Source organism: Loxodonta africana, chromosome 16, assembly GCF_030014295.1.
Source record: "Loxodonta africana isolate mLoxAfr1 chromosome 16, mLoxAfr1.hap2, whole genome shotgun sequence".
Lineage (NCBI taxonomy): Eukaryota > Metazoa > Chordata > Mammalia > Proboscidea > Elephantidae > Loxodonta > Loxodonta africana.
Genome location: NC_087357.1, coordinates 49,911,079 through 49,927,153, shown reverse-complemented (window position 1 = coordinate 49,927,153; position 16,075 = coordinate 49,911,079). Strand labels below are relative to the sequence as shown.

Genomic DNA, 16,075 nt, shown 5'->3' with positions numbered 1-16,075 from the left:
ACGTAATTTGGTGTTTGCTGTATTTTTAGTTTACTGGCTGCATAAACGAGCCCACTTTAACTGTTGCAAACTGTGGCATGCTGATATGAAAGTATTTGGTACTGATTTCATAGCCATAGTAATCAATTATGAGAGAGAAGAAAAAAGAGGGTAATGTTAATCCAGGTGGGAAAAAAATGAAAAAAAGGAAGACAGGCTTTCAAAAGCAGTAAAAGAACAATCACCTACCAGTTCTACTCGTCCGAAACCTCCAACTCCAAGGGTGTCGATGATGTTGAAATCAGACAGCTTCAGGTTGGCGAAGAAAGCAGCTTCAGCTTCATATCTGGATTTTTTGATGCGAAAAAATGGAAATTTCTTAGAGGTGCAAACACGAGTACCACGTACAACTGTACCGGAATGACATGACTGGGAAACAGGGTTTACCTGCTGACATTCCATCTTGATTTTAGAGTCTTTGTTTTCTTACACTCATATTTTTTTGGTCCCAGTTGTGCAGAATAACATGTACTTGCACTTTAAAAAAAAAAAGTATTCTCAAAGTAGAAAAATACAAAGTACCCACTGCATGCCAGTTATGTGGCTGATAAATCCAGTTACCAAATCCAAGTTACATCTTGGCATTTTTCTACGAGTCTTCTTGTGAGCACAGATTGTTTGAGTTGTTCTTTTTGGGTTTTGCTTTGGGTTTTTTGGTTTGGTTTGATTTGGTTTCTGCTGTTCCGATTTTGGACGACAGTTTCTCATTAGTTTCCCTTATCCACAGGCTGGCAGTAGTTCCTAAAAATATTTATTAAAAGTGGCCAGATCGCCGAGGTCTCTGGAGCGAAATCCCAGCCATGTTTTACGAAAACAGATCCGAAAAGCTGAGGGCTGGTGTGGAAATGTCTGAAATGGATGATTTCGGAAGCATATTCGCATTCCTAAAAAGTGTCTTGCCTTCACTTATGTTTACCCACTGACTTGTAGCCAGAACCCTTAGCTAGTAATCCAGGGTCTTTATCTTTGCAAGTTTCTTTTATGAGTGGCGTGGAGAAGCATGGACTACATGCAAATCTGACACATGCAAGTGGCCGAAATAAGCTTCTCCTGATGAGACAAGTGAATATGAGCTGCTTAAAATATCTCCTTGTTAAAGGCCCTTACTATTTTTAGAAAGGGCAGGAAGGCACAAAGATGAAGATGAGCCTCCCACTCACTGAAGTCAGGTCAGAGAGTAATCCAGCTGTCTCAGAAATAAAGTATTTGAATAGCTATGTGTAACCCATGACCTTCAGCCAGGCAATACCTGATTCGGTACTCTACTATAGATAGAAATGATGAACACTCTTGAGGTAATGATACTAACCCAGCTTGTTTATGTCATTTTTTGAGTAGAAACCCGCAGGCATGTTTGGCTTTAAGCAGTGTAACCTTGTACTTATTCCATCATAATCGAACAGATTTAGACTCCCCACTTGAGGAAAATAAGACACAGCTTTCTCTTTTTTTCTAGGTGAGTTTTTAACATTCTCGAACTTATAAACACTGTCCTAGTTTTAACAAGTCAATCTTCGGCAGACTCATGAGAGGGTAAAAAAAGAAAAAAAATACTGTTTTTTATTATTGGCTGATGATGTGAAATTGACTCCTTGGAATAAAATTCTATAAACAAGGCTACTGGTTGATCCTAACGAAGTTTACGGACTTCACTACACAACCAAGAGATCGAAGTGGAAATTCCGGAGCTGGTTTGCTAGACTGGGACATGAGCAGCCAATGTGCATTTCTAGCACCCCAACGGACTCACTACTTCTGGAAAACTAAAGCTCCATCCCACTTAGAGGGCTGAGGGGCAGAGCTTAGGCGAACAGGTGCTTAAAAATGACATCTGTTGGTATCAGACCCTGTGATCATTTGTATGTGGTCAAGCATTTCCTGACAGCCTAGGCAATCAAATCCTTAATGAGATGGCTGTTGAATAATAACCTATGTGCTTGCTAGATTGGGACACGTTGGAATTTAGAAATTTCAGGTGCAAAGAGGGCAAACTATTTCAGACCACTTTGATACCATCTTAAAAATTTAAAGTAGGGTGTTACTACTTATAGGCCTTGAAGACACCCCAGAATTCCTGCTCGGGGCTTGTAGAATTAAAGCACTTCTAAACCAGTGATTCTCAGCCCTTTGTTACACATCAGAAGCTCCAGAGAATCTTCTAAACACTTAATTTGGGTCCCACCACAAACCAAGTGAATCAGAAATTTCTGGAGATGATACTCAAGTGTCTGCACTTTTTTAATATTCCCCCAAGTGATTCTCATGCTCAGTAAGGGTTGAGGACTACAGCTCCAAGCCTTCTCAAAGCTTCAAGAGCTTCCAGAAATCATGTAAGAATTTCTAGGTGGATAAAAATGGGACAGAAAGATCAGTAGTTTCCAGAGTCAGAGGCTTCTGCTCCTCTGGTCTATAGCCATTGGGATGAACGATCATTCTGTAATGGCTAACACAGCTAAAATATAGCAACCTTGCTAAAAGGGGGCAGATTTAGAACGCCAAAAAAAAAAAAAAAACTATTTCACGTATTTTAATGAAAAGATACTGGTAACCTTGCAAGGATACTCTGCTAATCTTTGTTCCTTTTCTAGTGTTTCTAGATGAATTTTTAAAATACTACCAAGTTGGGTGATTTTATTTTGTGGTCGGTGAGATACGTTTTGACGGTGTCTTTGCCTAAGTATGCTCTTTGATCCTCTATTCTGTCTGTATTTGCTTCGGGCCTTGATTCTTGGGGAAGTCAAACTATTAGGAATGTTACCATTCTCAGTTTTTCTGTTCTAACCAAGGAAATTTTGTTAATTGCTTAATATTTTATATAAATTTATTTTTCCTTCTCATTGCCTTTTTTTTTTTTAGGGACAAGAGTTACACTTGGGTCACAGAGGCACTGAAAACTTTTCCTTTTTGATTGGAAATGAATTAATAACATAAAGAACCATATGAATAGACCTTTTCAGGAAGACTACTCTGATTGAAAGGCACCCTGGCAGCATAGTGATTAAGCAATTAGTTGCTAGCTGAAAGATGGACTGTTCAAACCCACCAGCAGCTCCATGGGAGAAAGGTGTGGCAGTCTGCTTCTGTAAGACTAGAGCATTGAAAACCCTATGGGGCAGTTCTAATCTGTCCTGTGGGGTTGCTATGAGTTGGAATCGACTCAATGGCACACAACAACCACCCAGAAAAACCAAACCAAACCAAACCCGTTGCCCTCAACTGATGCCAACTCACAGCAACCCTATAGGGCAGATTAGAACTGCCCCATGGGATTTTCTAGGAACACTGGTAGATTCCAACTACCAACCTTTAGGTTAGCAGCTGCAGCTCTTAGTCACTGTGCCATGAAGGCTCCATACAACACTAGGTTTCATTTAGGTTCTTTAGGTAGCTATTGGAAACCCTGATGGTGTAGTGGTTAAGTGCTATGGCTGCTAGTCAAAAAGTCGGCCGTTTGAATCCACCAGGCACTCCTTGGGAACTCTATGGGCCAGTTCTACTCTGTCCTATAGGGTCACTATGAGTCAGAATCATTGAGAATGGGTTTGGTTTTTTTAGGTAGTTATTGCTTCTTGCTGATAGCTAGAAGGAATATTTTAGTTTTTTTCTTTGCTTAGGGAGTACTTGAAAGGAATTTGAGTTTGTCAGTTATGTTCTCATTTCTTAAGATTTGATAAAATTTGAGGGGGCGGAGACTAAATAAATTGCTTAAAGGCATGGCTATTGCACCATTAAACATCCTCTTTTGCCTGGAGGAGGTGAATATGCAACCCAGGAACTTAATTTACTACCTTGGGGTACTGGGGCATGCATAATTAGGCCCAGCTTTATGCAATTCTAAAATCCACCCATCCAACTGCTCATGGGAGGAATACTTGCCAAGTGCTAAGGAAATACATATCAGTAAGAGATACAGTTCCAGTAAGAGATACAGTTCCTGATACTCTTTGCTTAAAATCTAACAAGGAGTATAAAGCATATTGTCTAATAATTATTAACTTAGTTTGAGGTGCTGTTTTTTTTTTTTTTTTAATGTATAGAGTGAAAGCTATGTATCCTCTTCCAAAAAAGGGAAAGTATTGACATATCCTTTGTGCTTATAACTTCAGGGAGCCTATAGCCCTCTAAAATAGGTTAATGGCACACAAATAATGACACGAGACAATAAGTGTTGTGTTGGGTAAAGGAGATAGAGAGAAAAATGTCATTGTTTCCCAACCTCACTTACCTATAAGATTCATCTGAGGCTATTGCTTGAAATAGTGATTCCCAGACCCCCACACCTTGATTACAATTTCTATGAGAGGGTCCTTGGAATCTGCATTTTTAACAATAGTTTATAGAAGATCTTATTGTCAGAATAGCATAAATCAGCATTTTCCAAACTTGCTTATATCGAGGGGGACAATTGTTCTCTCCAAGCCAGTGGTGACTAGGGAGGCTTCACTAGCAAGTAGCACTTAAAGCTGGCTCTGGTGGGATAGGAAGAATTTTTAAAGGTAGAAATAACAGGGGCTGAAGAGGGGGATAGCCACAGGAGTACAACTGCAAATAAAAGTTACAGCGTCTAAATGGTTTTCAGTTAGAGGAAAGGACATGGTAATAGGGAAAAGCCTGGGTGATTGGAATTCACAGGCAATTGCTAATCCTTATTGAATATTCTGTAAATAGTGAAACATTGAACTTTTCTTTTTTTAAGAACTGCTAAAATGTAACAAAGTTACCTTGAGTTTCACCTCCTCTTTTCATTTCTGTTTATATACCAACCCAAACCCCATCGCCGTTGAGTTGATTCCAACTCATAGTGACCCCATAGGACAGAGTAGAACTGCCCCTAGAGTTTCTAAGGAGCGCCTGATGGATTCAAACTGCCGACCTTTTGGTTAGCAGCTGTAGCACTTAACTACTACGCCACCAGGGTTTCCTATATACCAACAGAGGCCCCCAAATCAATGAAAATGTAAAGCTACAGGGATTAAAGAAGATGAAACCAAGACTTATAGCGTAATTCAAAAATAGAACTGGAATAATCTCTCTTTCTTCCACATTTGTTTAAAAAATCCCATATATCTGTGCACTAGTATATCCATATTTTTAAAGGAAATAGATAATAGGCCTTACCATTCATTTTCCCATCTCTTCTACTACTACTATCCTCCATAAAACCAAGGAGTAAAAATCAAATGTCCCTTGTTATTCACCATAATTGATTTTCCGTTACTGATGTAATATTCATAAATCAGTTCTGCTATCAGTTCAAAATAACAGAAATTAGGTTCTATACCTTGTAACTGAACATTAGTATTAAAAAGCAAATATTCTCCCTATATATTGAAAAGCAAAAATGATAGTTCAATCCAGGACAAAAATTCACCAAAGTTAAAATTTTTTCTCCACCTTGATATCACAGTAACAGAAATAGCTGAGCATTATTTTACAAAGAAGACAATGCCATTCGCACTTTTGAAGTAAAGACCAAGTTTCCAAAGGAATATAACTGTGGTTCCAGATGAGTTGCAAAAGCTGGTAACTAAGAGTCAATGGAACAAAAGGCAAATGTGGCCCTCTTTGCTTTCCCACAGGCTCATTTATAATCCAAGTAGCTTCGGAAGTCTAAGAGTCTCCAGGGAAAACTCATTAAGGTCTTAGCATCTCCTAATCCACATATGATATAGGTATTATGTCTTTGCCTGTACTCATCTGCTCTCTGTATTTTTATTTCATATTGAACTTGGGTTCTTCAGTTCCTTCTTGGGAAAACTTCAAAAATAATGTTTCGGTAAATAGACTCTCATCTATGACTGAGTTTATTTCCTATTCCGTAAATAGTAGCAGGTAAGATGATAGTCAACCAGACAATTAATGTCCTAAAAATGATACAAGAGAGCAAACTGGCATACAGACAAAAGGTATTAATTTATGGTCCTAGTTTTGCCAATGACTTTGTCCTTCCAAGTCCTATTTTCCTCAATGTTTAAGCCTTTCTATGGGTATCAACAAACACACTTGAGTAAATTATGTATAAATTTTGTAGATGGTTCAAGTCAAAATCCCAGTTTACTTAAACATACAGATAAATGACTAGGTGTCCTCTTTCACCTTGTATGAGAGTAAAGAGCACTGCAATCTATAATTAAATATCAATGGAAATAGAAAGGCAGTAAGAACTTTAGTCACTAAAGTAAAAATGAATAATCAAGTTATCAATCATCTCTTATTAATTTAATTGCTGTAAAAACTCTCATTGACAACTAAACTTTGAAAGCAGCAGAATCTTTTGACTTCATAGGAAGACAAAGATTCAATGTTTTTACAGTTTTAAGTTTTGTATAGTTATTTTCAGTTGAAAGAATTGTGTTTTTCAAAGAAAAAATTTACAGAAGTCCCTATTACTATAAGGTTAAAAAAAAAAAAAGTCCTTTAAACATAAGAAACTCTATTCCTAAAATTCTAAACAAAAAGAGACCATTTTTAATTTATTTGGTACTGCAAATGTATAGGTGCCACCACTATTCTTTCAGCACTGGTGGTAATAACTCGAAGAAAGAAGAAAGTTTGAAAGTAACTTTCAAATCGAAAGTATTTTGTTACGTCAGTTTCTCTGGAAAGTGTAATCTCCTCTTCAGGAAATTGAGATAACGTTATTTTGGTACCTCTATTTCCAAAGTTGTGGTTTTCAAGAACACAGTTTTTTTTTTTTTTTGTAATACTGCAGTCATGAAAAAATTCTACTTATTTTTCAAATACATTGCCTTGAGGAGATACAGCCAACAAGAATGCACACAAAAGTTACATTTCTCCTATCTGTGCGTAATAAGAATGATAGTAATGCAAATATTGTGTAGTTGGACAGTACCTTTATTCCACAGACTCTAAAATTTCTCTCATTTAATTTATCCTTGCCGATTCTGTATGAATACGGAAAACAAATATTTTTGCCTCTATTTGGCAACAGATTTGTTGCTGCTATGTGATTGTTTTCAGTAATTAAATAGCAGGAGAATTAGGGCTAAAAGTCTGAGGCATGTTTTACATCATAGTAGATTTAAATTTATCCCTAAAATCAATTTTCTTTTGAACAAGGCAAAAGAGAATTACCCAACTTTAGAGATGCTATTATCTCAAAGTATTAAAGTAACATGGCTCAAAATCTTAATCAACACCATTGGAATCCATCTAGTCCAACCTCCGTATTTTTAAAAATAAAGGAACTGAGCCTAGTGAGTGACTTAGCTAAAGTCACAAAGACTCAAGCCTAGGGGAGTGACCTCCTGACTCATGGTCTGGAGTACTCGTTGATATCTGATTCTATCTCAAACAAAGGCAAAAGTTATAAAATACAGTATCCCCGTTGCCATCGAGTCGATTCTGACTCATAGCGACCCTATAGGACAGGATAGAACTGCTCCATGGAGTTTCCAAGGAGTGCCTGGTGGATTCAAACTACCGTCCTTCTGGTTAGCAGCCATGGCATGTAACCACTACGACACCAGGGTTTCCAAAATACAGTATAGTGGTGGGTATGCTATTTTACTACACATTTCAGTCAAGAACCATTTTGACCTCCGCATAGCTAAACACTTATGCCTCATTGTCTATGATGTAGCACTTGGCATGTGTGTGCTCTCGTTAAATAAAAAGGCCACGAATAAAGGAAAATGGCATTCAAGTGAGATTTAAAAAATCTTAATAAGCTGAGGAGAATTTGTAAAAGATGAGTGAGGATCTGCTAGCTGCTGTAAGCTTGAAGTGAGCTGACCAATATACACTTTCAATTTTTCAGTTTTGGAATAGTTTCCACACAGTTTGAAGAGGGAAATTTCTTTTTTTAAAAAAATAAGGGCCTAAGTGAATATACATCGCTCTGAAAAACAAGTCATCAAGAAAGTTTTTCCCCTCCTGGTGTTTGTTTTTGGCCCCAAAGAATTTGGCCGTGAAGACTTACTAAGGAGAAGTCTTTTCCTTTTCTTAGAGGTCATTTCTTATACGAGGGAGGAGGTGGGGCAAAAAATGTCGAAAGGGATTATTGGCCCTAAAGAAGTTTCATTTATGAAGTTGTCCCGTGATAATTATTTTTGCTTTAGAGAATGCAGATATTTGTATGTATGTATTCAAATAAAAATCATGCAGTCCTAAACTTTACAAATGCCAGATAGATATTTCCTTTTTGTGAATGAACGGCCATCAGAGGCTAGTGGTCTGAGAAGTTCTAACTCCTCTCAGTGCAGGGTAGTTTTCCCTTCCTTCATCACATCTCTCAGAACCTCAACACTGGTCTTTTGCTGTTGATTGTGGCCTGGGTGGTCCACAGTGGTCAACTGTAATGGCATAGTAAACTGAGTCCAGGGAGAAAGGCGTGGTGACAGGTGAGGTTTAAGAGGAAACAAAAAAGATGGATGAAAATGATTCCTCTTTCCGCTTTCACTGCCTCGACAACTCAGGCCTGTGGAAAGCGTCCCTTATCCCCATGTTGTTGCCTCAGGCCACAATAGAGAAAATTGTCATTACTGCAGGGCCCTCATTGCAATTTCCATTAATACATCTTTGCCACAGCTCACATTTCTGAAGAAGGCATAGGTAAAGACAACCTAAGTATTTTCCTTAAATACAAAAGTCATTTTTCTACCCAAAGACCTACTAAGCAGAAGTCTTTTCCTTTTCTTATAGGTCATTTCTTATGGGGGGGGGGGGAGCAAAAAATGTTGACAGAAATTAGGGAAGGTTCTTAATCAAAGGAATTTGACCATAAGATTAAACTGAGAGCAGCAGATGAGACAGGACTCAAATGAACAACTGGGTCAGCTTTTATTTCTGGCCTCAGAATCTTTGCCATTTTCCCCATTTCTACGAGAATCCAGGCTCCTCTCTTTCTCCACGGTTCTTAGCAGGGATCTACTCAATAGAAATAGTCTGAAGGGTTCTCCATGAACTTCAGGGACAGGAGGCTTGGGGATGTGGTCATGGTCACAGTGGGCTAAAGAATGAAAACACAGTAAAATGCCATGAGGGGCAAGAAGGCAATGAGAACACTATGAACTACTCTTCCTGGCCTCCAGAAATATAAAAAAAGGAGTGATTGGGGAGTTGGCCCAGGACCAACCTGAGCAAAACATTCCCTTTTCTATAAAACAAAGGGTTCGCTCTGAGACATACGTCTATGAAGCTCGCTTGCAGCTTGACCATTCGGAGAGTAGTCTTAAGTGCCCTGAGAAACGTGGATTTGCAGACAGTGCTGGTCTCTGCAGCTTTGTTCTTTCCTTCTCTGTCCTGCTCTTCCCTTTCCTGTCCCCCAGCCCCTGACCTCTGAAGCTTCTACTTCAGAAATGGTAAATATTAACCCCAGTCACCCAGTGCCATTTGTTTTGAACGGTAAATATTGCCTGAGGTTTTTATTTAGTGGAGCTCTGCCCTCAGCTCCTATTTTGTGAAGGAAGCAGGTAGAAACCCTGAATCAGTGGTCAACTCAGCAGTTGGGGAACCAAAAACCCAGTGCTGTCGAGTTGATTCCAACTCATAACGACCCTACAGGACAGAGTAGATCTGTTCCATAGAGTTTCCAAGGAGCAGTTGGGGAAGATGTCCCAAATAGAACTCTAAATGTACTTCCCTGTGGACTGTTAATCCTGCCATCCCAGGGTCCATATCAAAATTTATGTGCTGAGTTTAAAAACAGACTTAATAAAAGAATCTTGGGGCTTGGTACCAGATCATAAAAAAAGCATCTTTAAAATAAAAATCACTTTTAAGTCTGCACAGCTATGAATTACCAATGTTAATAATTACCAATGGTAATGTTAGTTTTCAAGAATTATTAGTGCTAATTTGGTATCTATTTGGAGACACATATTCCATACTATACGGGTATCATAGGAAAATGTCTCCCAAGTTCCAAACAATTGTTTTCAAGTGATCTTTGAGAACACCATGCATTCCTGAAATGAGGAAAGCATGTGCATCTTTTTCTCAGCAGTGAAAACATTAAGCAAAAAGAAGAAAATGAAGCAGAATTTTTGCCATGTTGTCAGTGTTTAGTAATGACAGGTGGCGAATTTGTAAAATGAACTAAGCCCCAGAAAACATCATGCATTTGTTATTAAGTTACTGCCATCCTGGATATAAAATCTGACATTGCTCTACATTATGTTTCAGTCAATAAAACTGACCGATAAAGCAATCTAGTGTGTGTGTGTGTGTGTTTTTAATTGAAGTCCATACTTTATTCATGTTTTTTTTTTTTTTTTTTTTACTTAGGTCTTACTTAACATCCTTTTTCTGTTCCAGGATCCCATCCAGAGCACCACATTTAGTTGTCCTGCCTCTTAGGTTCCCTTTGGCTGTGACTGTTCTCAGACTTTCCTTGTTTTTAATGGCCTTGATAGATTTGAGGTGTTCGTTTTGTAGCATGCCCCTCAGCTGGGGTTTGTCTGTTGTTTTTGTCAAAATTAGACTAAAGATATGGGTTTTTGGCAGGAAAATTGCAGAGGTAAAGAGGCATCCTCATCACATCATATCAAGAGTACCTTCCTGGTGGCGTAATGGTTAAGTGCCACAGCTGCTAACTAAGAGGTCTGCAGTTCGAATCCACCAGGCGCTCATTGGAAACTCTATGGGGGCAGTTCTACTATGTCCTGTAAGGTTGCTATGAGTCAGAATTGACTCGATGGCAGTGGGTTTGGTTTTTCTGGTTTATTATCAAAATGATTTACCACTGATGATGTGAACTTTGATCACCTGGCCGAGGGAGCCCATCTATAGTTTTAATATAGTACATATTTAAACACACTATGAAAGACAAAATGGCGTAATTAAAATGTGGTCTTCTTCATAATTTTTACCTTCCAAAGGTGTCTTCCTCAAAACCAGGTAACTTTATAAACAAACTGTACATTCCTATACTGCTAGGAATTTTGCACAATAATTCAAAATGGTCGCAGTAAAATACACAGGTTGGGATTTGAACAGATGGCTACAGTATTATAAACAGGTGCCTTGCATTCATTTTCACACAAATTACAGAAGTGGAGAGAGAGTGGTGATGGGGGGGATAACTAAATACCCTAAAATGGCTGCTAGCTTTCATTTTTTACAAGTGTAGAAAATTATTACAATAACTGTAGTTTCTTTGGGTACATATTTCCGTTGTTATGAAAGTTCGGAATTAGTTTGCAGTCAAATTTTACTTTAGATGTATTATTTGTTCAAATGAATGCTGTTATAACATACTGACTTTCACTCCTGGGTTAGCACATACCAGTAATTTTTCTGTTCTCTTAACAATGGTTTTTAAAGAAGGCTAATTATGAACAGATTGCATAGTTCAGCAATTCCGTTTTGAAAATGCTAAGTGAATTCTTCTGATACTAAGTTACAAGTGCACTTTTCTGTGTATATAAAATGAAAATGATTGATTTCATTTATCTTACCACTTCATAAATCTCCTCACTCTAGACTTGAATAAAAAAAAAAAAAATTTTTATCATACCAAATAGCACTAAATTATTTTCTCCCTTTTTTAATAATTAATAAATAACAGAAAAAGTAAAATGAAGGACATTGGGAGGGGGCATTCAGACCTATTATGATTATTCTTAATGCTATTTAACAACTGGAGAATATTTTCTCCCTCTTTGGCTTCCTTTTTCTCACAGATTTTCCAGGGATAAAGTTGGCCTTTTGGTTACACCTTTTTCTCATTTCCCTTTTTGTGACTTCTTTTCCTTACCCAACTATTAAGTTTTCTCTTAGAAACTAACAATTTCCAAATTCACATGGCCTCAGTGGATTATTTTGACTTTGCAAGGCCTTCCTTTTGACAGTGGAGCAAGCCACATAAAGTGTTAGGAGAATCATTTTAACACACTGCCTTTCTTCACTGGGTTTAACAATCTGGATGCTGGGTGTCCCACTTAATATTTTCAGAGAACAAACAGTAACCAATTGGATTCTAGTCTGGTTTACCCTCTTGTAACTTTGCAGACATAATAGAACTGCAGATATAAAGAGGAAAGAAAACCTTTCTTTTGTTCCCATCACAGCAGGAAATTGCTGAGCTGGAGCTGGGAGCCTAAGAAATTTGTGTCACCTGTACTGTGTCTTGGCCCCTGTGAGCAGGTGTCCACTGAAGTCACCTAGTGGTAAGTAGGGGACTTAGGGGCAGGGGGAGCTGCAGAGAGGCATGGTTACTCCTTCTGTGTGGGAAGGTGAAGAAGTTACATAGTCTCTTCATTTTTGTAGGACACTGCCAGGCAAGAGAAAAACTGATAGAGCATAAACTTCACTGTAGATTTATAAAATACATAAAATATGAGGTAAACAACTTAAAACTGAGGAAATTTCACTTTTTTGCAGCTATTACTCTGTCTTTACTAAACTTCAAAGGTTATTTTGTTAGTAAATGAGTTATATTAGGGCACTACCATTTCTACAAAGATATCAAGTAAGATATGTAATAGGTAGCAGATTGTATCTACATATATACATGTGTATTTAACTATATAAATAACTGTATATAACTGTGATGTTTATATTTCAAAGAAACTGTGGTGTCTGTGTTTTAAAAAGTATATACATTGACATTCTGGTATCAACATCTCAACCACTATAATTGTGTTTCAGAAACAAGGTTCCTACTGACATTTCTTGCCAAGGTCTAGAGAATCAAAGCACCAACACAGGCAACAAGCTGGCCCTGATGCAACTGAGTAATTCAACCTGCACAAAAATAACTAACAGTCGTTTGATTGCTAAATTTTGTTACAGGCTATGCATGAAACTGGGAAAAGGGTCAGTTTTACATTTCCCAGTAGGAGAGAGTATTTGAAATAGTTTCACAAACATGATTGCCAATTTCTCGTATGTTCCTTGCTGACTGGAAAGCAAACGAAAGGCAGGAAGAATTAGCGCAGTTTTAGGTTTCAGGCTGCTAACAGTACCGTGGCAGGTCTTATCACTCGTGCCTAAAAAAGGTACTACTTAGATACAGGAAGTGGAATTCTATTACTGCCTATTCTTAGACACAACAGTTTGGAGTACTGCTGGGCACTTTGTTAAGGGATAAGATCTTATTTAGGTGACATTACAAATGAGATTTGTCAGCTAATATAACAGTGGATCAAGAATCTGCTAACAAGCAAAAGGCCCTTCAACAACTTGTTTCGGCTTTAAATTTTCGGGAAAGTAATCTGAGCAGGATACTTTCTAAATCTGGAATCTTTGAAACATACTGTTGATAAAATACAATGTGAATATTCCTTTAACAGTAATGCCCCAATTATCTAGCACCATCAAGGAATGAGGTGCTCCATGAGAAAGCAAATTTTCTATATAATTGAATCATACCCTTTCTAATTACCACAGATCGATGCCCTCCCCTACCCCCACCCATTTAAAATAATAATAAAAAAAAAACTACTTAGGGAATCAATATTTCTAGAACAGATTACCTTTTTCAAACCATTCAAAGCAGAATTTATTGAATATAGTAGAACTTTCAGGGGATGACCTGAGGTCATTATTTTGAATAATCAATATCTGAGCTCTCTGTTACCTCTATTTAAGATAACCTCAGGAAAGCTTCTAGAGTATAAAAATGCTTGTTATTAGTGAGGCAGACTTTAAGTATTATTTCTTGATAGAGTCAGGGAACCTGACTATTTTACCTCTCATCTCTGACTTAGATATACTGATTTTCTTTTTTGTATATAGATGGAATTTTTTAAAATTGTAATTTAGGTGAAAGCTTACAGAGCAAATTAGTTTCTCATCCAAAAATTTCTACACAAATTATTTTGTGGCATTGGCTGCAATCCTGCATTGTGTCAGCACTCTCCCCTCCGCTCTCCACCCTGGGTTCCCTGTGTCCATTTGTCCAGTTTTTCTGTCCCCTCCCACCTTCCTGTTGGTCTCATATACTTGATTGAGCTAAGCAGCACGTTCCTCTCATGTGTTGTTGTTAGTCTTATAGGCCTGCCTAATCTTTGGCTAAAAGGTGAACTTTGAAAGTGGCTTCAAGTCTGAGTCAGAAGGGTATCTGTGGGCCATCGTCTTGGGGATTCCTCCAGTTTCTGTCATACCAGTAAGCCTGGTCTTTTTTTGTGAATTGTATCACTTGTTCCATATTTTTCTCCTGCTCTGTCCAGGACCCTCTGTTGTAATCCCAGTCATAGTGGTCGGTAGTGGTACCCAGGCACCATCTAGTTCTTCTGGTTGTGTAGGCTGTGGTTCACGTGGTCCATAAGCCCTTTGGACTAATTGCTTCCTTGGATCTTTAGCTTTTCCCCCTCTCCTTTGCTGCAGACTAGAACAGACCGCAGAGTTGTATCTTAGATGGCTGCTTGCAAGGTTTTAAGACCCCAGATGCTACTCACCAAAATAGGATTTAGAACAATGTCTTTAAGAACTATGTTGTGACAATAGATGTTTATGTCCCCTGAGTCTATGGTCCTTTGCCTTCAAGCCTGGGAAGTTCATCCTGTGAGGTGTTTAGTTATGTCTAAGAGGTTTCCCGTACTGTGCCACTTGTGTGCTCTATTGTCTATATTAATAGGTGAGGAGCACCAACAATTATGTACTTAGAAATTTCCACCTCCGAACCTGTATCTGCCGGTAGGTGTGTTCCCTTACCTCTCCCTAACCTCTTGGCATATCTACCTATGTATGTACCAATTCATAAATTATTGTTTGTTGATTCTATTGTTGCAGGATTGTCTATGCTACAGTAGTTACCAAAAACAAAACAAAACAAAAAAACCCGTTGCCATGGAGTCGATTCTGACTCATAGTGACCCTATAGGACAGAGAAGAACTCCCCCTTTTCTGCTATAAATTTGGCCAGTGGCTTTTCAATTTTATTATCCTTTCAAAAAAACAGCTTTTAGTCTTGTTCTTTCTATTGTTTTTCTGTTCCTGCTTCATTTATTTCTGCTCCAATTTTTTTTTTTTTTAATTTCTTCTGGCAACTTCTGCTGCTCTTTCAATTGTTCGAGTCATAGAGTTAATGTCTTGATTTTTGTTTTTCTTCTTTTTTGATGTGTGCATTTATTGCTATAAACTGACCTCTGAGCACTGCTTTTGCTGTGTCCTAAAGGTTTTGCTATGTTTTCATTCTCATTCGATTCTAGCAATTTTTTAATTTCATCTTTGACTTAATCTGGTAATTTTTAAGCAAGGTGTTATTTAAAAAGGTGTTATTTAGTTTCCTTTTATTAATTTTTTTTCCTTGCTCTTCCTGTTATTGATTTCTACTTTTGTAGCATTGTGGTCTGAGAAGATGCTTTGTATTATTTCAATGGTTTTGCATTTTTTGAGGGCTTGCTTTGAGCCTAAAATGTGGTCTATTCTAGAGAATGATCCAAGAGCATTGGAGAAGAAGGTATCCTTTGCCACTCTTGGGTGATATGCTCTATAGATATCTATGAGGTCAAGTTGGTTGATTGTGGTGTTTAGATCTTCTGTATCTTTGTTGAGTTTTTTTCTAGTTGTTCTATCCCTCACTGATAGTGGTATGTTCAAGTCTTATAGTATTATTGTTGAAGTGTCTGTTTGTCTTTTCAGTACTGTTAGTCCTCTTGGCGGATTGACCCTTTAATCATTATATAATGTCCTCTCTTGTTTTTTATGGAGCCATAGTGGCATAGTGGTTAAGAGCTATTATGGCTGCTAACCAAAGGGTTGGCAGTTTGAATCTACCAGCTGCTTCTTGGGAACTCTGTGGGCCAGTTGTTCTGCTCTGTCCTATAGGGTCACTATGAGTCAGAAACAACTAGAGGGCACTAAGAATTTTTTATTTGTCTATAAATTTTTTATTTGTCTATAGTAGATTTTGCTTTAAAATCTATTTTATCAGGGATTAATATTGCCACTCCTGCTCTTTTTTGATTATTGTTTGCTTGATATATATTTTTCCATCCTTTAAGTTTTAGTTTATTTATATCTTTGTGTTTAAGGTGTGTCTCTTGAAAACAGTATATTGATGGGTCTTTTTTTTTTTTTTTAATCTATTCTGTCATTCTCGGTCTCTGTACTTTTGCATTTAGACCAT

At 37.7% G+C, this 16,075-nt stretch overlaps 1 protein-coding gene across 2 annotated transcripts in view; it reads right to left on the bottom strand.

The window, feature by feature from the left end:
* Positions 1–16,075, bottom strand: part of PRKG1 (protein kinase cGMP-dependent 1) — a 1,397,311-nt gene that overhangs the window by 51,137 nt on the left and 1,330,099 nt on the right. For both annotated transcript variants that reach the window (XM_003409256.4, XM_003409255.4), the window contains exon 10: positions 229–325. In XM_003409256.4, coding sequence (XP_003409304.1) covers positions 229–325 — 97 coding nt within the window. The remainder of the gene's footprint in view (positions 1–228; positions 326–16,075) is intronic.